The sequence below is a fragment of the Gadus chalcogrammus genome, chromosome 2 (genome assembly GCF_026213295.1).
Source record: "Gadus chalcogrammus isolate NIFS_2021 chromosome 2, NIFS_Gcha_1.0, whole genome shotgun sequence".
In the NCBI taxonomy this organism is placed as follows: domain Eukaryota; kingdom Metazoa; phylum Chordata; class Actinopteri; order Gadiformes; family Gadidae; genus Gadus; species Gadus chalcogrammus.
The window spans coordinates 368,667-391,567 of NC_079413.1; the positions used below are offsets into that span (position 1 = coordinate 368,667).

The 22,901-nt window shown below is 51.5% G+C and overlaps 3 protein-coding genes across 3 annotated transcripts; 1 reads left to right on the top strand and 2 right to left on the bottom strand.

Annotated features, from left to right (window-relative positions):
- Positions 1-1,394: 1,394 nt before the first annotated feature.
- On the bottom strand, positions 1,395-7,955 carry rabep2 (rabaptin, RAB GTPase binding effector protein 2). The gene is made up of 11 exons (XM_056609610.1): positions 7,765-7,955; positions 6,747-6,902; positions 6,112-6,194; positions 5,481-5,822; positions 5,148-5,243; positions 4,660-4,758; positions 3,804-3,914; positions 2,946-3,024; positions 2,740-2,751; positions 2,318-2,472; positions 1,395-1,619 (listed from the first exon to the last, which is right to left on the bottom strand). Exons 1-11 carry the CDS (start codon positions 7,808-7,810, stop codon positions 1,395-1,397), a joined length of 1,404 nt encoding a protein of 467 aa, XP_056465585.1. The 5' UTR covers positions 7,811-7,955.
- Positions 7,956-8,374: 419 nt separating this feature from the next.
- On the bottom strand, positions 8,375-16,439 carry si:ch211-11k18.4 (uncharacterized). The gene is made up of 12 exons (XM_056609621.1): positions 15,899-16,439; positions 15,045-15,156; positions 14,676-14,769; positions 14,373-14,427; positions 14,110-14,250; positions 13,310-13,470; positions 11,833-11,931; positions 10,941-11,086; positions 10,667-10,838; positions 9,994-10,106; positions 9,516-9,600; positions 8,375-9,353 (listed from the first exon to the last, which is right to left on the bottom strand). The coding sequence occupies exons 1-12, from the start codon at positions 16,014-16,016 to the stop codon at positions 9,294-9,296; spliced, it is 1,356 nt and encodes a 451-aa protein (XP_056465596.1). The 5' UTR covers positions 16,017-16,439; the 3' UTR covers positions 8,375-9,293.
- A 2,018-nt stretch (positions 16,440-18,457) lies between these two features.
- On the top strand, positions 18,458-22,827 carry LOC130405742 (synaptogyrin-2-like). The gene is made up of 4 exons (XM_056610920.1): positions 18,458-18,662; positions 19,352-19,589; positions 20,024-20,160; positions 21,564-22,827. The coding sequence occupies exons 1-4, from the start codon at positions 18,564-18,566 to the stop codon at positions 21,765-21,767; spliced, it is 678 nt and encodes a 225-aa protein (XP_056466895.1). The 5' UTR covers positions 18,458-18,563; the 3' UTR covers positions 21,768-22,827.
- Positions 22,828-22,901: the final 74 nt, after the last annotated feature.

Here is a 22,901-nt window from a genome sequence, read left to right on the forward strand (position 1 = left end):
CTGGGTGCAATTTACAGCTGAATGTAGTGCCATGTTGTTAAACGAAAACCTACGCTAGCCTGGCTCGCTCTCGCGCATCTCTGTTCGCGCTCGTGCATGATTGCGCGTCCAGGTACTTGGAATGGGTGGAGTCAGAGTCAGCGTTGAAGGAGAGGGGGTAGGACCATTTGAGTTGTGTATTTTCAAAATCTGCTGGCGTTTCGCAAATCGCGTACCAAACCTTTAAACATCTAAATAACCCGAGGCAGAGCCTCGTAGCGCAGCGGGAATCAAACCCCTAACCCTTCTTAGCTGGCCGCTGACGTATGAGAGCTGCTGGATTAAGAAAGAACAACAGGTTGGCTCGCGTTATATTGGGTTTTTATACGAAAGAAATTCAGATTTCGTTTGGTTACAGAGAAAGTGTCAATCATCAGACGGATCAATCACAGCTTCGCGCCGTCAGCATTATTTAACTTGTGCGTTTCCATAGAAACGCTGGCCACTACAGTTTGCCGAGCCCTGACGAGCGTTTCTCAGCGTAGCTATTCTGAGCTCTGCCGCCGGCTCCTCGTGTTTGGACCGAGATGCTGAGATGCCGTTGCCGGGGTAACACTGTAGTCCCCGCCTCCACATGTGCAATCAGGCTTCACAGAGAGCGGAGACCATCAGGGGGAATGCTGGTGTACTGGGATATGAGCAGCTGTACTGGGATATGAGCAGCTGTACTGGGAATGTATGACATCACATGTTAGTGCAGGCTGAGATGCTTTAGTGCGTGAGCCCCGGTGGTCCGGTGGGGAGCAAGGGGGGGGTGGAGTGTAGTAGGGTTGGGGTCAGGTTTAGGGCGGGGTCAGGTTTAGGGCGGGGTCAGGGTCAGGGTCAGGGTTAGGGTGGGGTCAGGTTTAGGGGTGGGGTCAGGTTTAGGGCGGGGTCAGGGTTAGGGTGGGGTCAGGTTTAGGGGTGGGGTCAGGGTTAGGGCGGGGTCAGGGTTAGGGTGGGGTCAGGTTTAGGGGTGGGGTCTGGGTTTAGGGCGGGGTCAGGGTTTAGGGCGGGGTCAGGTTTAGGGGCGGGGTCAGGGTTAGGGCGGGGTCAGGGTTAGGGCGGGGTCGGGGTTAGGGCGGGGTCATGGGGTCGTAGTGTCTGGTGGACTGGGGATCGTTTGGTCAGTGAGGATTTATTCTTCTTCAGTTCGGACCTCGGAGCCTGAGAACAAAGTTTAGAAGGGGAGCCCCCGGGGGGTCCGGACCGGTGTGGGGGGGGGGGGGGTCGGAGGGCCTGAGGGTCTCTGACCAGGGGGGCCGTCCGACCCGTCGCCTTGGTGACCCCAGACTGGTGCTGGTCCCCCGGGGGTCTTCTTGGTGGTCTGTGGTAGGTAGGGGGGTCCTGGGGGCAGCGGGGGGGGCTGAGGGGGTTCACGTGGACCCGGTGGTGGGGGGGGGGTCCGCGGGGAGGGGGCCCTCCCCCAGGATCTCCCGGGCCTGGTCCAGGGTCACGGCCTGACGGATCAGCTCCAGCTTCACCTGCAGCGTCTGGGACAGCTGGACGAAGTCCATCTGGACGGCCTGGCTGGTGTCCAGCTGGGCGTGGAGGCTGATCACCTGACCACGAGACTCCAGACTCTGCTGCTGCAGGGCGGCCTGGGGGGGAGAGGAGGGAGGGGGGGGAAGGGGGGAGGGGGAGAGGGGGGAGGAGAGGGGAGGAGGAGAGGAGAGGAGAGGAGAGGAGAGGAGGGGAGAGGAGAGGGGAGGAGGAGAGGAGAGGGGAGAGGAGAGAGGAGGGGGGAGGAGGAGAGGAGGGGAAAGGAGGAGAGAGGAGAGGAGAGGAGAGGAGGAGAGAGGAGAGGAGGAGAGAGGAGAGAGGAGAGAGGAGAGAGGAGAGGAGAGGAGAGGAGGAGAGAGGAGAGAGGAGAGGAGAGGAGGAGAGAGGAGGGAGGAGAGAGGAGAGAGGAGAGAGGAGAGGAGAGGAGAGAGGAGAGAGGAGAGAGGAGAGGAGAGGAGAGGAGAGGAGAGGAGAGAGAGAGGAGAGAGGTCAGCCCCCTACGGCCCGGTGGTCTACAGCCTCAGGACTGGAGGCTCTCAGACCGTCTGATGCCAACGTCTGAAACTTAAATGATTTATATTCAACCCTAGCGACTAACCATCACTAGGGTTAACCTAGTGATGGTTAGTGCTTGGCCCTTGGTTCTATGAACATCCTGACTGTACCCACAGAGATAATGTTGTTAATGTTGATAATTGTTGTTCTCTTTCTTCTGACTAACGGACCGGTTGGACCTGCTGTAAGTGGCTCTTGATGAGCGTCTGCTGAGGCCCTGATTGTGTTAACGTGGCGCTACCTTCTCCTGGACCAGCGCCTTGTTGGTGCTCTGCAGGTGGGACAGCGCCACCCGCAGGGCGTCCAGCTCGGTGCGGCCCGCCGACAGCTCAGCCTGGCTCTGGTCCCTCTGGGCCCGCACGCGCTCAGTCTCCGTCTTCAGGGAGGAGAACTGCACTGTGGAGCAGGCAGCGAGACAGTCAGCGAGACAGGCAGCAAGACAGGCAGCGAGACAGGCAGCAAGACAGGCAGCGAGACAGGCAGCGAGACAGTCAGCGAGACAGGCAGCGAGACAGGCAGCGAGACAGGCAGAATGACAGTCAAACTGGTGGTTATTAATTCAAATATTTATGTTTAAGTTTTTGAAAACAGTCAGCAAGACGTAGCAAAGTCAGAATGTCGATGTGTGCGACGGTATCTCCTGACCTCTGACCCCTGACTCACCTTCTAACAGCTCTGCTCAGCGGGAGGAGGAGGAGGAGGAGGAGGAGGAGGAGGAGGAGGAGGAGGAGGAGGAGATAAACACAGGAGGTCAAAGAGGTCAAAACATCGAGAGGTACTCGTCATAGAAAACACACTGACGTTCAATTGTTCTGAATAGTTCGGGTAACATGTGGTTAGTCTGGCCACGCGGAGGCGGAGGGACCCACCGCTCTCCTCGGTGCGCGTGTCCAGCTGCTCCTTCAGGTTCACGATCTCGATGCGGAGCCGCTCCTCCGAGTGCGCCCCCTGTGGGCCACAGCCAGCGTTACAACGGGGGACCATTCACACGCTTCACTACGACTGGACCTGTTGGTCGAGGGCTAACGGATACTACTGCTGAACCGGACCCCTGTTGGTCGAGGGCTGACGGATACTACTGCTGAACCGGACCCCTGTTGGTCGAGGGCTAACGGATACTACTGCTGAACCGGACCCCTGTTGGTCGAGGGCTAACGGATACTACTGCTGAACCGGACCCCTGTTGGTCGAGGGCTAACGGATACTACTGCTGAACCGGACCCCTGTTGGTCGAGGGCTAACGGATACTACTGCTGAACCGGACCCCTGTTGGTCGAGGGCTAACGGATACTACTGCTGAACCGGACCCCTGTTGGTCGAGGGCTAACGGATACTACTGCTGAACCGGACACCTTCAGCATGAAGCCCACCCACGGCTAAATAAAATGAATACAATCAATTATTTTATTTTCGGCCTCTTTCAAATTCCTCAGTTTCCTGTCCTCTGAAACACAGGAAGGCCCGGGCTGACATTCATTGTTTCCCTGTTTGTTGAGTCAGGTCCATACGGCCTGGGCGTGCGTTTCCTCATGGTTCTGGTTCTTAAGGACGCACGCCCAATGAGAGAGAGAGAGCGAGAGAGAGCGAGAGAGAGCGAGAGAGAGCGAGAGAGAGAGAGAGAGAGAGAGAGAGAGAGAGAGAGAGAGAGAGAGCGAGAGCGAGAGAGAGAGAGAGAGCGAGAGAGAGAGAGAGAGCGAGAGCGAGAGCGAGAGAGAGAGACTGGCCACCTGTTGAGTCCCGGGGAAAGGTGTGGCTGTTGGTTCCTCGTCCTCCACCTCCTCCCCCTTCAGCCTGGACAGCTCTCCACACACGCGCCTCTGGGATAAGGACAGCTCCGCCTGGGGGGGACACGGTCAGGGTCAGCCTCCTGCTCGGTGGAGCGCAGGACGGGAGACCAGGTGGTACTGTGACCGTCTGTGACTGTCAGTGACCGTCTGTGACCGTCTGTGACCGTCTGTGACCGTCTGTGACTGTCGTCAGGAGCAGGACGGGAGACTAAACGATACTCTGTCCATCGCCAGGTCGCTGAGGTCCAACAAGGGATCTTTGTGGAGGCAAATTAATAGTGTGCAAAAAAGTGCTGAACTTTTTCTTGGGTGCTTTGCTGATTCAAAGAACTGATAAAATAATGATTGAAAATAAAGGTTTCAGTATAAAGACGACGGAGCTGGTTGATGTTCTGGGTTGGTTTCACCGCTTGCGTTACAATTCAGTGTCATTAGTTTGGGCTTTGACATCATATTCACGCAAAGCCTGAAGCATACATCCAGATATACATCAGCAGTTATGACCTTATCTTGCAGAAGGTCATAAATAGATATTAAGATACATGTAAACATTAACAATGATTAATAAATACACATAGATTAGTACATATGCATAACTTATATATATATAATATATGTACAAGTTATGCATACGTACTAAATGTATACTTGGATTAATGTTGGAATGTAGTGTCCTGATGACGTGTTGTAGATATCTGTCTGGCTATAGAGATAATGCTCGTCTACTTCCTGTTCGTCAGGTCAGGTGACCCAGACATCATCTACTCCAGCTTTAACGGGGGGCGGGGCTTCTTACCAAGCGGCTCTGCACAGCGTTCTGTGATTGGCTGACAGATTTCTGGAGGTCTTGGAGGAGGGTCTCTGACGTGTGGACCTGACACTGGAGCAACGTCACCTGACCACAAAGAGAACCAATAGGAGGAAAGGAAATCAGTCACCTGCTTAGAGCGCAAACGTTGAAGGAATCGGATCAGCTTTTTTTTCTGTGGAATTATTAAACATTTTGTATAGTACTGGCATGAAAACAATTCAATAAGGATTAATGATATCATGTTATTAATAAAGTTATTGATCGACCTGTGTGTGTGTGTGTGTCCACCTCTACCTATGTGTATGAGTGTGTCTGTGTGTGTGTGTTTGTGTGTGTGTGTATGTGTGTGTGTGTGTGTGTGTCTCCACCTGTGTGTTTGTGTGTGTGGTGGGTCTGTGTGTGTGTGTTTGTGTGTGTGTATCCAGCTGTGTGTGTGTATCCAGCTGTGTGTGTGTGTGTGTGTGTGCGTCCACCTGTTTGTGCGTGTGGTTGGTCTGTGTGTCCAGCTCCGCCTCCAGCTCCTCCTTCTCCTGCTCCAGCCTCCTCAGCTTCCCCCTCAGCTCAGAGACCTGCGGGCGGGTCGACACGGGGCTGCACTGAACCCTCTGATCCATCCACCCGCCCTAATCCCCCTGCTGCTGCTAATCTGGGATCCAGCAGCCAGCCTACTGGGGGGGGGGGGGGGGCCTGGGACCAACAACTGAAGGGGCGGGGTCACTGAAGGGGCGGAGTCACACCTCGGCTCCGTTTTTCGATATTCCACCAAAGAGAAACTGATTGCCAGGTGTCTGAGGGGCGGGACTCACCTGAGTGTTGAGCGCGTCCCAGTCGCTGTGTGTGACCAATCGGTGGCCGGCGGGCGGCAGGTAGATGGCCTCGGGCACCAGAGTTCCCGTGGAAACCAGGGAGGCGGTGTCTTCCTGAGGGGGCGGTCTCCTGGCCAGAGAGGGCGTGTCCAGGGAGAAGGAGGACATGGAGGCCGTGTCGCAGTGCTGGGAGAAGTAGCCTTCTGCACCAAGGCCCGCCCCTTCCCCGTCCTGGTCTGCCGATAGGCTGTTGGGGCTGTCCGTCAGCGCCCTGCCCTCGGCGCCCGCCTCCAGAGACTCCCTCCTGGACCCGCCCACATTGGACCTGTGTCTCCGCCCACTCTACAAGAGGAGGACGACGACACACTTTAATGTCTTTAAAAGGTTTTCTGAAACCCTGTCTATTGTGGTGGACAGATGGCAACGATACGGAAAAACTGGAGGTTAATGAAGCCTTTATCTAAATATGACTTGATGGAACGCACTCAACACTGAACAGCATGCTGGTAGTTATAACACACACACACACACACACACACACACACACACACACACACACACACACACACACACACACACACACACACACACACACACACACACACACACACACACACACACACACACACACCTGGGTCTGCCCGCTGCCTCTCCTCCAGTCTGCAGGCTCCGACTGCAGGCAGGCGATCCTGGCTTCATACTGAGAGGCCGTCTCTGTTGGGGGGGGGGGGGGGGGGGGACCAGTTAGGAAGGAGGAGTCGCGCTCCTCCTCTCAGTCCCTCAGCCTCTGGGGGGGGGGGGACCGTACGGCCTGAGGACATCGCCGGGTGGGGGGGGGGGGCTGGGAGGGCCTCTCCAGTAAAGCACCGCATGCAGAGAGGCTTAAAGGACGACGTGAATCTAAACTGACCTCAGAGCACGTCTGGCTTCCTGAAGCCGTTTAGAAGTCCAGTAGGATGAGAGGACGGGGCCTGACACACAGGGGTGATGGACAGACAGAGGGACAGACAGACAGGGGGACAGACAGGTGTGTGACAGACAGTGGGACGGACAGGGGGACAGACAGACAGAGGGACAGACAGACAGGGGGACAGACAGGTGTGTGACAGGCAGACACACAGGGGGAGGGACAGACAGGGGGACAGACAGAGAGACAGACAGACAGGGGGACAGACAGGTGTGTGACAGGCAGACAGACAGTGGGACAGACGGAGGGACGGGCAGAGGGACAGACGTTAGGACAGACAGAATGAGGTAAGGACAGACCTTGAAGAGCCTCTTGCAGAGACTGGATTTCTTGGTCGCATTGCTTTTGGAGTTCCGCGAGTTCCTCCTGTTTGCTCAGTTCACAGATGGTGGCCACGCCCTGCCAGTGCTCGGCCTGGGCCCGGCACTCGGCCAGCTGCTCCTGGAGGCGTACCTCTGGAAGCCAAACATGTCACGTTGTCATTGCAAAGTCTTAGCTGCGATAGACTGCAGATAAGATAGGACATACCAGCGGTGAAGGTGGTGTAGGGTACATACAGGTTACAGGGTTTCAGGTGTATATGTTTGTTTGAGGTATTTATAATACTTATATTTCCAATAAAAAGGAGACGATTATTTTATTTTCTCAGAGCATCATCTAGAGCAGTGTCAGCACCTCTCAAATGTGCAACAACGTTCAGACGAAAAGACAGAACCCAAGGACAGAAAAGGGAGAAATTAAAGTGTTTCTTTAACTTTCCATCTACACAAAAAACGGGTTAACCAACACAACCAACAATGAACATTAATGAAAATAACTTGAGCCATTAGATTGCAAATATGCTGAATAGTTTTTAACAAGGCGAACCACTTGTTCATGTCTGCAGACGTAATCTCCATTGACATGTCCACTGTTTAAATCCACCAGAGAACGTGTTCTTATAGACGTTCTAGTGATCTGACTCTAAAGAACATGTTCTGCTGGAGGTTCTAGTGATCAGACTCGATAGAACATGATCTGCTGGAGGTTCTAGTGATCAGACATGATAGAACATGTTATTCTAGAGGTTCTATTGATCAGACTCTAGAGAACATGTTTTGCTGGAGGTTATAGTGATTAGCAGATAAGACTCCAGGAGTCTCGTTTACGCGACATCTCCAGTCGACACCTGTGGCACAAGAACACCACACTAGCAGCAGTACCAGTTAGCTACTAGTACTAGTAGTTAGCTTCTGACATCACGTTACAGAAGACATCGTTAGAGATTAACGCAGAAATCGTGTCCCGTAAAGTCTGGAATAAAGCAGAGTTCGTTACCCGAGTCGTGGTCCGTGGAGGAGACGGAGTCGGCGGCCGGCTCCATCAGAACCGACCGGCTTCAGGCGCTCTGGCGACGGGGGAAGAGGCTAACGAACGCCCTCGCCACCCGCTAATGTCATTTGTACAAACACGGGGTTAGGGACGAATCTATTAGTCCCATGTCAACTTCAGGAAACAACTTTCCCCGGTCTAAGCCAGCGGAAATGACGTCATCGCGTTTCCTGTTCAAACCTCCCACATTGTCCCAGCCTGCTGGCCTGTAGGACAGGGCAGTAGAGGACAGGACTTTGTGGGACAGCTCTGTCCTATACAGGGTTGTGTTATAGGACAGGGCAGACTGGGACCGGGACCGGTATACGACAGGCTGGGCCCCTGCTGAAATGCCACCGTGTGTAATGTCAACACTTCTGCACTAATCAGGTCTCCTTTGAAAAATATGTTACACATGTATACAATGAGAGATATGCAAGTTATGGCTCTTATTGTAATCCATGCACTTTAAAACTATGGATTGCTGGAGGACCCAACAGGTGGATTCCACTATGGTAGCTCCGTTTGATATTGAGAATCCATCGGGTCTTGAAAGGATCGATCCACGTTGTACAGCAAAGAAACCCAAAACCGTCTTTATTAAATGTTGTGCCTTTATTCAAATCAATTTAACAAATGGCGGGGACAATGTAGTTAAAGAAATAGAAAAGTTTTTACATTTTTTGTCAGCTAAAACAGAAAAAAACATGTTACAATGATATCAGTGTACATAATTACCCTCTGAATGCGTTTGAATGCTGGTCCACTTATAACAAACTTTATTTCTTTGACAAACGGTCCACTTGTGTGAAACATACAATATAAAATGCTGGAGATCTTAAAAAAAAAAAACTGCACATTGTGAAAAATGTGACTCAAGGATACCAGTGCTAAATGCCATCTCACCAAAATACAACATCTGTAATCGTATAAATAGGCTACGTTATTTAAATAGATATTTAAGTGGTTCTGTGATCCTGTAATCCTGACACTGGAAAATAGTATAAATGCCGTTTTTAAAAATGATTAACAAAAATAGTTAAGTTAGAAAGGCTATCCTTGTGAAAAAAAAAAGAAGTGCTAAAACAGGAAACGCAGAATAACCCTAATCCTGAAGCACTGCATGGTTTGAGTTGTACAGCGATTGCATAAAGGAGCAGATGAACATTACAGTATGGACAGCACTGTTACCAAAGGCCTATAGTGTTACCGGGTCACTCACAAATTACATCCACGTTCTGACCAAGAGTTATTCTAAAGATGGCAGTCAGCGCGTTAAGGGGTTCTCTAAGCCCGGTGGAACCACCGTGACCCCACAGGGTTCTATAAACCAGTGGAACCACCGTGACCCTACAGGGTTCTATAAACCAGTGGAACCACCGTGACCCCACAGGGTTCTCTAAACCAGTGGGACCACCGTGCCCCCACCGAACCACCGTGACCCCACCGAACCACCGTCCCGGGGGAATGGTTTCCTGCAGCGGCGTCGGTCCTCTCTACATGTCCATGTCCTGATCTCCGACACTCTGGCGCAGGTATTCGCTGTACAACTTTTTCTGTAGAAAGGCAGAGATGTGTCGATGAGGCAAAACCTTTACCCTATCCAAATTATTACAGAGCTCCTCTTAATATTAGCACAGTCTGACATGTCTTTCCTAGAACCTTTCATGCAACATTTATTTTAGCGCCACGTTCGTGAGAGAGAAAGCCCTTCTTACCTTTTTGCTCTTGACCACGTCCTGCACGTACTCCAGCTTCTCCTGCAGCTGTCTCTTCTGCCGGCCGGACAGAGTGGTTCGGGTCCTGGAGAGAGAGAGAGACCGGGACCCCCTCGCATCAGACCCACAGCCACACAGGGACGCATCTCTCCAACCCCCCACACACACACACACACACACACACACACACACACACACACACACACACACACACACACACACACACACACACACACACACACACACACACACACACACACACACACACACACACACACACACACACACGTTGCCATGGACAGGCCCCCACACACACGTTGCCATGGAGACAGACACACACACACACACACGCGTTGCCATGGTCACACCCCCTCACACACACACAGAAGTTGCCATGGACACGCTCCTTCACACACGTTGCCATGGACAGGCCCCCCACACACACACACGTTGCCATGGAGACAGACACACACAGTACCTGAAGGAGAAGCGGGCGAGGATGAGGAGGAGGAAGGAGAGGAATACGAGGCCTCCGCAGGCGTACAGCTGGTGCTCTACAGAGAGGGACTCGAACCCGCGCACCACAGGGGCCTGGGGGGGGGGGGGGGGGGGAACGTTAGTCCTACCAGCAGCACCCAGGCACGCACTGAATGACGAAGATGGACGCTGTGGTCCCAGACGGCTTCTAGACGATCATCAACAAGTGCTCGTGAACAGAATACTGTACATAATATAAACACTGCCCCCCCCCCCCCGACACGAACAGAGCCTGTGTCCCCAGGAGCCACTGGGTGGGGGGGTTAAGGACAGGGCCTCCTGGGGGGTTAACCACTCACCAGGTAGAGGAACAGGGCCTCCTGGGGGGGGGGCTAACCACTCACCAGGTAGAGGGCCAGGGCCCCCTGGGGGGGGGGGTTCACCACTCCCCAGGTAGAGGGCCAGGGCCTCCTGGGGGGGGGCCTAACCACTCACCAGGTAGAGGGACAGGGACAGGGCCTAGGGGGGGGGGGTTAACCACTCCCCAGGTAGAGGGACAGGGCCTGGGGGGGGTCTCCACTCACCAGGTAGAGGGACAGGGCCTGGGGGGGGTCTCCACTCACCAGGTAGAGGGACAGGGCCTCGGTCCCCTGGGGGGGGGGTTAACCACTCACCAGGTAGAGGGACAGGGCCTCGGTGCCCTGGGGGCCCAGGGCCATCTCCAGCAGCTCTCTGGAGAGGGTCCCCAGCACCAGCAGCGCCAGCAGCGCCAGCGGCACCACGAAGCCCAGCAGGGCCATGAAGCAGCCCTTACAGCGCGCCCGGCGGTTCTGGGCGCCGGTCTGCCTGCAGGAGGAAGCGGATCAGTAGGGAACCCTTCATCAGCGTCATCATCGTCGGTGCGTGGTCAGCTGCCGTCGTACCCCCCACACCGCCCCGGCCCCCTACCTGTCCACGGCGAGCGTGTCGGCGATGGCCTCGGTGATGACCTCGCAGTCCTTCTCCAGGGAGTTGAGCGTGTTCTGCACCGTCTGGTTGATGGTCTTCTCCACCGTGCGACACACCTCCTCGATCTGGTTCACACAGCGGCTGGGCTGCAGGAGACACAGAGCCACAGTCAGCCATCTTGGGGAGGTTACATGGGCCTCGTCAGCCATCTTGGGGAGGTGACCCCGGGCCACAGTCAGCCATCTTGGGGAGGTGAACCCGGGCCACAGTCAGCCATCTTAGGGAGGTGACCCCGGGCCACAGTCAGCCATCTTGGGGAGGTGACCACAGGCCACGCCCAAACCTCGGGTGACATGTTTCACCGGCGTTTAAACCGATCCAAGATGGAGGATATGGCCACAGTCAACCATCTTGGGTATATATATTCAAAAGGCATTTAAAAAGCTTTTTACAACCATTTTATTAAAAAAAAAAAAATCAACTATTAATAATAAAATCAGACACATTCGATCACTCCCACCAATGCGACCAAACGGGCCACAGAGACCGATAAATAGAAACCATTCATTTGATTTAGAATCGGCACTTTAACGGAGGCTCTATTTATACATTAAAAGAGGAAGCACCTTTCTTCACTTACAAGTTTAAAAATAAATAGGTTTTACTCGTCGTTAGACGCGGTAGATCTGAAGAACAGGCAATGCCAGGTGGACTGTTGCCAAAGTGGGTTCTGGCACAATGGACTGAGGAATGAGCTGAGCCAGTTCAGTTAAGCTCCGCCCCAGGGCAGGGCCTACCTGGTTAGGGCCTACCTGGTTAGGGCCTACCTGGTTAGGGCCTACCTGGTTAGGGCCTACCTGGTTAGGGCCTACCTGGTTAGGGCAGGGCCTACCTTGTTGGGGTTGGGGATGTAGATGGTGGGCATGTCGAAGCCACACTTGTTGAGTCCCGGTCGCTTACAAAGCTCCTGGACGATCTGCATCATCACCCTCTGGAACGAGACGGAGACACAGGCATGAAGAACACCACCCTGCTACACACACACAGCCCTGATGGAGCATATACTACACCCTACTGCACCCCCACGTATACTACACCCTACTGCTCCACCACATATACTACACCCTACTGCACCCCCACATATACTACACCCTACTGCAGCCCCACATATACTCCACCCTACACCCTGACTGCTCCACCACAGATACTACACCCTACTGCACCCCCACATATACTACACCCTACTGCAGCCCCACATATACTCCACCCTACACCCTGACTGCTCCACCACATATACTCAGTCATGTTAACATTCTAATGACACTATTGGATTAAATCGACGAGGCCTTCTTGAGGATAACATGTCCTGACTGATGGGGGGGGGGGGGGGGGTCCCGGTCTGGTGAGCGACCAGGAGGAGGGGGTCAGGGGGACTTCTGGAAGGACTCAACAAGGCGTCTTTGTCCTGCTGGAGGCCGTACGTCTCGGGCCACGCATTAATCCGTCCACTAATACGCGTCACGGGAGTCAACCTCCTGTGAGTCTCAGTGGGGGGGGGGCTTTGGGTGACCCGGTAGCCATGGCGATAAGCACACCGATCTCATCACCTCCGTTACTTTTTTAGAATCAGCAAATCAGTTGTTTGGGTTGACCCCCCCAGACAGCTCCATGCTGATACATCCACACAGAACATTCACAACGCAGCAAATTCCTGAAGAATGTTAATAAGAGTCGAATCAACGCTTGATGGCGTCGATATCACACACGAGACAACACGCCGATGTCAGCTCCTCCCCGGGCCCCGTCGTTATCCTGCTACGGGGGCCTTCCAGCTGAGCCCGCCCATTAATGACGTAATGGGGTCCCCCCCCCCCCCCCCCCCAAGGACTAAAGCATTCAGACTGTCTGGGTCACCATCAGCACCTCGGCTCTGGGTTCAACGTTATCTTTGGTTCTGTTGACCGGAGGAATCCAACGTCGAGCAATCGTCTTAAAAGGTCACGCTGACCCAATGTATCGGGCGTGGGCTGGGGGCCGCTGTTTATTTTCGCGGTCCCTGCATTTGTTGGGGGTAGCGTGTTATTTGGGGGGGCCCGTGGAAATTGAGGGGGGCCTGTGGAAATTGGGGGCCCAGTGTTAATTGGGGGCCAAGTGTTAATTGGGGGCCCAGTGTCAATTGGGGGCCCAGTGTTAATTGGGGGTCCTGGTGTTAATTTGGGGGCCCTTGCTAATTGGGGGTCCTGGTGTTAATTGGGGGCCCCTTGCTAATTGGGGGTCCTGGTGTTAATTTGGGGGCCCTTGCTAATTGGGGGTCCTGGTGTTAATTGGGGGCCCCTTGCTAATTGGGGGGGCCGGTGCGGGGGTCCTACCTGGCGGTCCGACTCGCTCCCGGCCTCGTCAGCCTTGCTCAGGTAGAAGTGCAGCCGGTCGCCGTGCTTCTCGTTGAGGCGCTCCACGATGTTCAGGGTTCTCTTGCACAGCGCCTGGCCCATGGGGTCGAAGAAGACCAGGATCAGGTCGCACAGCTCGCCTGGGGAGGGACACCAAACACAGACACTCAATACCTGACCCCCGTGTTTCAAAGAGGGGTTGAGTGCAGCTTCAGGGAACAAATTATGAAACCGGGTCTCGGAGGTACTGGAAAGGATGGCAATGCTAGAAAGGCCTTCATGGCGGGAATCAGCCGAACTACAAAACGTGAGCTGTTCTCCCCCTGATCTGCGCTGGGATATCAGGGCCGCCTGCGATGGCCAGACTCAAACTTCACCACAAGGATCAAAGGGCATCAGAGAGCTGCACACAGCCTGTTGACTTGAGGGTCAACGCCTCGCTGGTCACCGTTATCTGAGGCGTGTGTCACCACCACCACCACCACCATATGACTGCAGTAGTCCTGGTGGCCGGAGGGTTTCTAGATCGGCTGCAGCGATCGAATCCTGATGCAGCGCTTCGATTCACCAATTATTTTTGTGAACAAACACGGCAACCTCCGCGTACACCTGGGCCATGGCGGTGTGGGCGGAGTCAAGAGCGTGGGCGGAGTCAAGAGCGTGGGCGGAGTCAGCGGCGTGGCCGACTTCGCGGCGTTAGGAAAGCCCCCGCCTCTAACCAGGGGCCAGGTGGGAGGAGCAACAAAGAGCCAATAGGATAGAGAGCGCCGTGGACCCACCCAGCCACATGATGGCCTCGTCCACGTCGAAGGGGTACTTCATGTCCCCGTCCACCAGTCCCGGGGAGTCCACGAAGGTCACCAGGCTGAAGCGCTTCTGCCGGGACGTGCACACCTCCGTGCCCAGGTACTCCGACACACCTGGGGGTCAGAGGGGCGCAGCGGGGGTCAATACACCGGGAGACAGGGGGAGACCCCCCAGGACGGAGCTCAACGAGGAGCCGCCACCGGGGTGGGCTGGCAGACGAAGGGCGACGGATCACCTTTGAACTCTTGCAGAGGTTTGAAGTGGGGGTAGAGATGCAGGGTGGCGTTCCCCTAGAGAGGAAGAACACACAATCAAGAGTCGGTTGAACGACCTTAGCTTAAAGACCTTAAGACATTAGCCCCCCTAGGTCACAAAGCACGCACGGTGCGATGGCTTTCTGACCAAGGCCCACGAGCGCTTTAGCTCCGGTGATTAGTCGAACCCGGTTTGAAAGCAGCTCTTTATGTGGTCTCCAGACCCCCAGGTGGTTCAATATGGGCCGGTCGGACCCCAACGATATGGAGGGTCTCAGACTCACTGTGAGGGACTCCCTCTTGCGGCCGCTGGTGACGAAGCTGAAGCCTTGCGTCTCGATGGCCACGCCCGTCCGCTGGATGTGCTCCTCGACGTACCTGAGGAGGAGGAGGGGGGAGGGGGGGGGGGGAGTCAGACAGCCGGACCGCGATGCGCATCCTAACAGGTGTCACTCATCATTGGGAGAGGAAAGTCAACGACGACTTGCGTGCAGCGTTGGTGGAGCATCAACTAACTACCCCTTAGGCTAATCACTGAAGGGTTATGACCTGGTCAACCATTCCCCTTAAGAAGACTTCCTAGAGCATTCAAGATGAGCTTTGGTGCATGGTCTAGTTTTTAATGGCGCTACGGGGGGGAGCAGAAACATTACCAGTTGATAAACGAGCTCTTCCCAGCAGAGTGGTTTCCCATCAACATGACGGTGATCTTCTTCCTGGGAGGCAGCAGGGTCACGCCAACGGACTGGGCCACGGTGATGAGGCCTGAGGTCAGAGATCAGAGGTCAGAGGGGTCAGGTTAGTTCGTCCTGAGGTCACAGGCCACGTTAGTTCGTCCTGAGGTCATGTTAGTTTGTCCTGAGGTCACAGGTCAGAGGGGGCACTTGGTTCGTCCTGAGGTCATGTTAGTTTGTCCTGAGGTCACAGGTCAGAGGGGGCACTTGGTTCGTCCTGAGGTCACAGGTCACGTTGGTTCGTCCTGAGGTCACAGGTCAGAGGGGGCACATGGTTCGTCCTGAGGTCACAGGTCAGGTGGGTCACGTTGGTTCGTTCCTCTGTGGAACCGAATGATGCAGCACCGGTTCTGGTTCAATGTTTGTGGGGTAAACACAACCACGATCCACACAGCAATGTATTGTAGTATTATAGACTGAGAATAATTAAAATAAATCCAGAGACTACTGGTATGCGAGTCCGAATGGTACCAGACTATGGGAGCCCTCGCCGCCCACCAACCGTTAGTTCAGCGCCGCCAGACCGTGTTGTGCGCCCGGCTTGCCCGTAGAGCCAACGGACACACTGCTGCTAATTGTCTGGTCAGCTTGAGGAAAGCCCTCCATCTCTGTTATAGTTAGCCATGTCGGCACGAACATTAGCTCTCCGTGTAAGACGAACACGGACGAACAATCCCCGCCACGTCCCACTGAAGTCTGCCGGTGTCGGCGCTCCCCGGGCCGCCACGTCTCCCTGAGCCCCGCCGGGTGACGCCGCTCCCCGGCCAACTCACCGCTCTCCGGGTCCGCGTACAGCTGGTGGCAGTCCCGGAGGATGCGCTCATCGCACGACACGCCGCCGGAGGTTAGGTCGGCGTTAGCCCCACTTCGGTTCTTAATCTTCCCAGACATCTTGGAGCGTTAATGGATTCGAAACACAAGCCGGTCAGGAGACGTCAGCGCCTTTTGAATCAACCCGGTCGCGTTCGTTACGTCGCAAGGCCACGTCGCCAACTAGCCGGTCTGGGTTCGTGCAAAGGCCTCTGGGTAATGTAGTTCATCAATGGACGGCGGCCTTTGCCCTGATTAATGAAGGCCGTTCAAGTATCTTATCGGCTTCCTGCTAACCAAAACAAACAGCCTCGAACACCGAACCACACCGCTATATTACTAATAAATATGTAATATATCAATCCGTTTGAGGTATTCAAAGTAAATTAAGTGGTACAACTTTCATCATATAGGCCTTCCATCATGTGAAACTGGGAGATCCCATGGTTTCATATTCCCCTCCTTGAATTGAAAGTGTGTGCAGCTGATCCCGCAATACGTTGGTATGAATAAGGGTTCTGCTTTTAATGTAATGATAATTTGTGATGTTCTCTAATAACCTACCTCCGAATAAAGAGGGCAAAATGAAAACAGAATAAAGCAGACATAATAAGGCAAATAAAGCAAGGCAAATAGGCAGACGGACTACACCAACAACAAAAAATAACCTTGTACGTCATTATGTTTTATAACTTGAAGAAAACGCTAATGAGGTTCAAATTGACCATTGAAGCTTAATCCATATAAAGAGGAAAGTTCGCCCCCTGGTGGATAATCATCATCCACCACCAGGGGGCGAACTTTCCTCTTTATATGGATTAAGCTTCAATGGTCAATTTGAACCTCATTAGGGTTTTCTTCAAGTTATAAAACATAATTAAGCAGCAACACCAAGCGGTCCTTTTATTTATAATCCTTAGTTCACAGTTAAGCATTTACCCAATTTACTACCTGGGCATACATTTCAGCTCGTGGAAAACAAGATAAGAGGCAAAACACATTCTCTACTCTATTTGAAAAAAAGAATGACCTTACTTTACTTTGCGTCAGAATTGTATTTATTTATGTTTTTTGAACAACTTGATGAAGCCAAAGGCCATTCTACAGACAATATTATTTGTTATATTTTATTTTTTCAAGATTGTCTGATAACCCCATATTATCGTAGGTCGACAAACATTCGTTTAAGATGTAATCAGAGAATATATTTTGGGGCATTTTTCATTAAAGGATAACTTGATACTGGACGTTCATTTCAAATCATTTGGGGTATAAGGGAATTCAGCTAATAGTTTTTTTAATGTTTCGAGTAAGAACCCTCCATTGTAAACTCACTGCAATGTAAGTTAGTGAACCAATGGTTTAGCTCCTGTGGAAGTGGTTAGGGCTATCGAGGATGAGGACATCGGGGTGGGAGGGGGGTGCATCCAAAATACAAATACAAAACGGAATCGTACAATAAGCTGTGATTGCCATTAAAATGTAACATAATATGATTATGATTCGAACGGATCGTGATCATTCCATGGGAGGTATTCTCTTTTGAAGCAGCTGTCAGCTAAATGTGTATAAGCTTTAACACTAGGAGGGGATGCTGTGTGTTATCAGAAACCTGTCTTTCCTGTCCCTTCTACTGCGTAAATTCCATTTCCAGTCTCTTACTTTGGGCCGTGTTCGTCCAATCACAGTCCCCGGAGCGGGAATAACAAGTAGTATCAAAACAAGTCATGGAAACTATGTCCTCTGTGGTCCATCCGTCAGTCAGTCCCTCCCTCCCTCCCTCCCTCCCTCCCTCCCTCCCTCCCTCCCTCCCTCCCTCTCTCTCTCTCTCTCTCTCTCTCTCTCTCTCTTTCTCCCTCTCTCCCGTATCCCTCCCTCCCACTCTCGCCAGCATCAGCACATTAGTAAAATCCAGTTCCAGGCGTTCTCTTTGGGTACATTCAAGCCGATATATCGGTTTGCCGATTTGATCGGCCGATTTGGCCTGTCACCCATATATGGGGATTGGTGTATTGGTGTACTTGGCCAATATGAAAACTTTGCTAAATGGTGTTGATCTTTGAAGGCAATTATCTCTTATAAATCCTCCACTGTGGCAGTTGAAGGTGAACATTTCAATGCCCTGCCTCCCATCTCAATGTAGGCAGGGTATGACAACAAGTGTGGTGGAAGTTCCCCCTGGTCAACAAGTCATGGGCCTTCTACCCCCGTTACATTTCAGTCAACGCCTAAATCTAGTTCAGATGTAAGTCTACACCACTTGAAGACACACATCCTATATCGATCCCATACCCTCACCTGTGTTGTTTTGTGACTTATTTTGCTGCAATATTTTGTCAGAATGTCAGCATTGAAGTTTACTTTAAAAAAAAAAAGAGTAAACTTTCCTCATCTATTTCAATAGATGAAAGTTAAAATAACTTTTTCTTATGCAACAATTGATGCAACAGGTCCCCTCCATGCAATATATCAACACAACGCACTGCCCGGTGCCCAGCAACATGTGACTGCGACCCGACTCCCCGAGCGAGGAAGGGGCGGGCTTTAAAAAGTTTCAGGAAGCCCGTGAGAAGCGGACTGCAGCAGCTGTGAAGCTTCAGAAAGTGACTTTTGTTGTTAAAAGAAGAGATGGAAAGTGGGGCCTACGGGGCCTCGTTGGCCGGAGGTGCCTTCGACCTGGTGAACTTTGTGAAGCAGCCCCAGACCATAACGCGGTTCCTGAGCTGGGTGAGTGTCTGGAGCTAGGCGGCTAGCCGATGTTAGCCACCGTCATGCCTGCTGTAAGAGCGCCAGCCGCGCTGCACCTTCACATCCTGGATGTCAAGACGTGAAGGCCGACCTGCCGACATTCTGTGGAGCGTACTCACAAAGATATGTGATATGAGATGACGACCACTGTATAAACTCTGGAAGCGAGGACGCCTCAGAGAATGACATTGCGCTGGGATTGATGTAGATTATTTCCATCCCTCTCGACTATGTTGTTAATTCCGTAACGATTGTAGTTTTATTATTGAGATTACCATTCGGAGAATACTCCTGGTGTTTGCTTTACAAACCCAGACCAATGTCCTCCAAGCTCCAAGCTCCTGGCTGGCAGCTGTGACGTGTGACCTCCTCTCATAGGAGACAGTCTCCTAACATGAGTGTCTCCCAACATTATCTGGCCGTGTGGAGCGACAGTCTCTGAGAGCATTCTACCATATGAAAGGAAAACATGAATGTAAACATTGTCTTTACTTAAGAAGAACGGAGTTACTCTTCGATTGGACTTGTAGCCATACTTGAAGGGCCTTCACCTGAGAGTAACTGGTCACCTGGTCGTGTGATCAGCACATGACCTGCTGTACGTTTTTTTAAACCCAATGCCCTTTTATCACCATCACTCTTCTTAACATATACAATCCCTTCTGCAGATTTTCGCCATTGTGGTTTTTGCAACCATCACAGGCGAAGGCTACATCAATTCAGCTAAAGCACAAGAGGCATCCTGCATGTTCAACAAGAACGACAGCGCCTGCAGTTACGGGGTCACCATCGGCGTTCTGGCCTTCATCGCCTGTATGGTCTTCTTCGCATTGGATGCGTACCAACCTCAGATCAGCAACGCCAAAGAGAGGAAGTACATTGTCACCGGGGATCTGGCCTTCTCAGGTACGAAGTGTGCGGCTTGTCCTCAGTCTGGGTCACAAAAGTCCTTTTAGGAAGTGGAACTAACTGAAAAAACAAACATGATAATGGTAAAATAAGTTTTATTTCATTTGTATAATTGTAATTATGTTTTACCTTCTTATGGCTACATGAAAGCTTCATTGTAGCTTTAAAACTATAGTGTTTAGTTAGTTTTGTGTATGTTTAGTGTGAACTTCCTCAATATTTCAGGTAGGCCTAATAAGCACATTAGAAAACACACACACACACACACACACACACACACACACACACACACACACACACACACACACACACACACACACACACACACACACACACACACACACACACACACACACACAATGTGGAATCGTTAAGTGGTTTTGAAAATGCATCCCATAATGGTTGCATTGCACGTCTATGTGTTGGTTCAGGAGCATGGACGTTCCTGTGGTTCGTGTGCTTCTGCCTGCTGGCTCACCAGTGGGCCCTCACCGTCGACCTGTCCGGGGTGGCTGTGGACGCCGCCCAGGCCGTGGTCGCCTTCTCCTTCTTCTCCATCGCTTCATGGGTGAGTTTATGGACCCGCTGAAGACTGCATTTGACTGGCAAACGACGCTGTCGATAGCAGTCCGTCCTCCCACGTGGAGGGGGGGTGATGTGGACCTAGTGTCGCGCTACACACACACACACACACACACACACACACACACACACACACACACACACACACACACACACACACACACACACACACACACACACACAGTTACCAAATGGACTCGCGTGGCACCGAGGTCCCGCCCACGGTGAATGGACTGGTTCTCAAAGTGCTGAGACGCCAGTCAGACGTGAGATCTGGGACTCGGGAACAATCAAAGCATTAACATGAAGGAGAAGTCTGACGAGATGGAACGCCGTTCCCTCCGTTATTGTCATACTTAACTCCACATCTGGTGCACGTCGACTGACAACTGAGCTGTACACTACATTATACGAAACCTTCCTCACCAGTCTTAAAGCTGTTTACTACATTATACACACCATTCCTCCCAGTCTTAAGAGGACTGTAAGCTGTACACTACATTATACAAATATATCAGTCATAAGATACACATGCGTACTTTGACGAGGGCACCATTTTCATAAGCAATCCAGACACGCGCAGTAAAAGCTGACCTCTAGCTCCAGGATTTCACCCTGGTCCAACAGATGTCCGTTGAGCCACCCGGCTCCGTGCCACTAGATCTCCCGGTACCATATCATACTATATCTCCCGGTACCGTATCATACTATATCTCCCGGTACCGTATCATACCATATCTCCCGGTACCGTATCATACTATATCTCCCGGTACCGTATCATACTATATCTCCCGGTACCGTATCATACCATATCTCCCGGTACCGTATCATACCATATCTCCCGGTACCGTATCATACTATATCTCCCGGTACCTACCATATCATACTATATCTCCCGGTACCGTATCATACTATATCTCCCGGTACCTACCATATCATACTATATCTCCCGGTACCGTATCATACTATATCTCCCGGTACCGTATCATACTATATCTCCCGGTACCGTATCATACTATATCTCCCGGTACCGTATCATACTATATCTCCCGGTACCTACCATATCATACTATATCTCCCGGTACCGTATCATACTATATCTCCCGGTACCGTATCATACTATATCTCCCGGTACCGTATCATACTATATCTCCCGGTACCGTATCATACTATATCTCCCGGTACCGTATCATACTATATCTCCCGGTACCGTATCATACTATATCTCCCGGTACCGTATCATACTATATCTCCCGGTACCGTATCATACTATATCTCCCGGTACCGTATCATACCATATCCCCCGGTACCGTATCATACTATATCTCCCGGTACCATATCATACTATATCCCTCTGTCTGTTCTGATGATGTCCTTCTGCCCCTTCAGGCTGCGCTGACATTCTTTGCGTACAGAAGATTCAGTCAAGGTGTGGACGCCTTTGAGCAGGAGTACAGAGATCCAGCCCCCCTGGATAACGCATACCCCCCCACCTACCCGCCGTACCCCAACAGTGGTCCCGAGGGGTACCAGCAGTCTCCCTTTAGCAGCACCCAGGAGCAGCCTGGGGAGTACCAGCCCCCCGCGTACTGAGGCCCGCGGCCTCGCTCCGCCACCTCCAACGCGCGTCTTTCTTTCTCCTTCCTGTTTGTTTTTTAATAAAGAAGTGGCCACAGTTTATTTGCTATCGAGAGTTTTGCACTCCATACGGATGCTTCGATGCTGATATTTTTCTTGCAAAAAGTGATGTTTTGCATTTGTTAAAGATATCAAAGGATGTTCTTTTGTTTTTTGGGGTTTTTATTTGGTGTAGAATATATGGGTATTATTTGAATGATACATTGATGTTTAAACAATTGGCATGCACCTGTATTGGGACATTCCCTACAAAACTAAATAAGTATTGAATACCATTCTCCAAAAAGGCCGTTATGATTAGTTTCACCTTGTGAGATTTGAACGGGACTGCTGTTAAACTTATCCTCTATTTTGGGTTGTAGCCATTGCAAGGGAAATTGCTGAATAATGGAAAATTACTTATTTGTCATAACTGGCTTATATAGAATAATATATAGTCATTTTCTTGGCCCAAATCCCTATGTTATTTATTAGTCGACACTTGGATTTTACAATTTTAAATATAAATAGCAATGTTATTAACCACTCGTTTGAGGGCCTTTCGGCACTGATTAATATATATATATTTTTTTTCAATACCATTAATAGTATATGTACTAACATTGTGTTTCAACAAGATGCCAAAGCACATCTGTATATAAGGTTGTATTTTATTTTCAATCCACGGTGGTTGTACATTTATCTTGTATGCCTGCACACATTAATTCAAAATTATATGTTTTCTTAAAATGTTTAGTCGACGGAAATGCATAGTTGATAAACAAAACGGCTTGCTGTGTTTAACAGCTACATTGAACTAGATTTGGTGTTGCTGTACTTCGCTAGGTTTGCTATATTACTCTCTTTCTGACATCAGTTAGGATTCCGTTCCCTTGTATCCATTGTTTTTGTTAAAGGACTTTTGAATCATTTTCCTCCAAGTGCCTTCCACGATGTGCTGTGTTTCACACAAAGTTTGCCAAATAAAACGACACATTTTGAAGCGATGTCTTCTGACTACTTCTACAGCAGGAACCGGACACGGGTGTGTTCCTTTGTCAATATTTGAGCATTGGTTCTATTGATACGTGTAGGAAGGGTTGGTGAAGT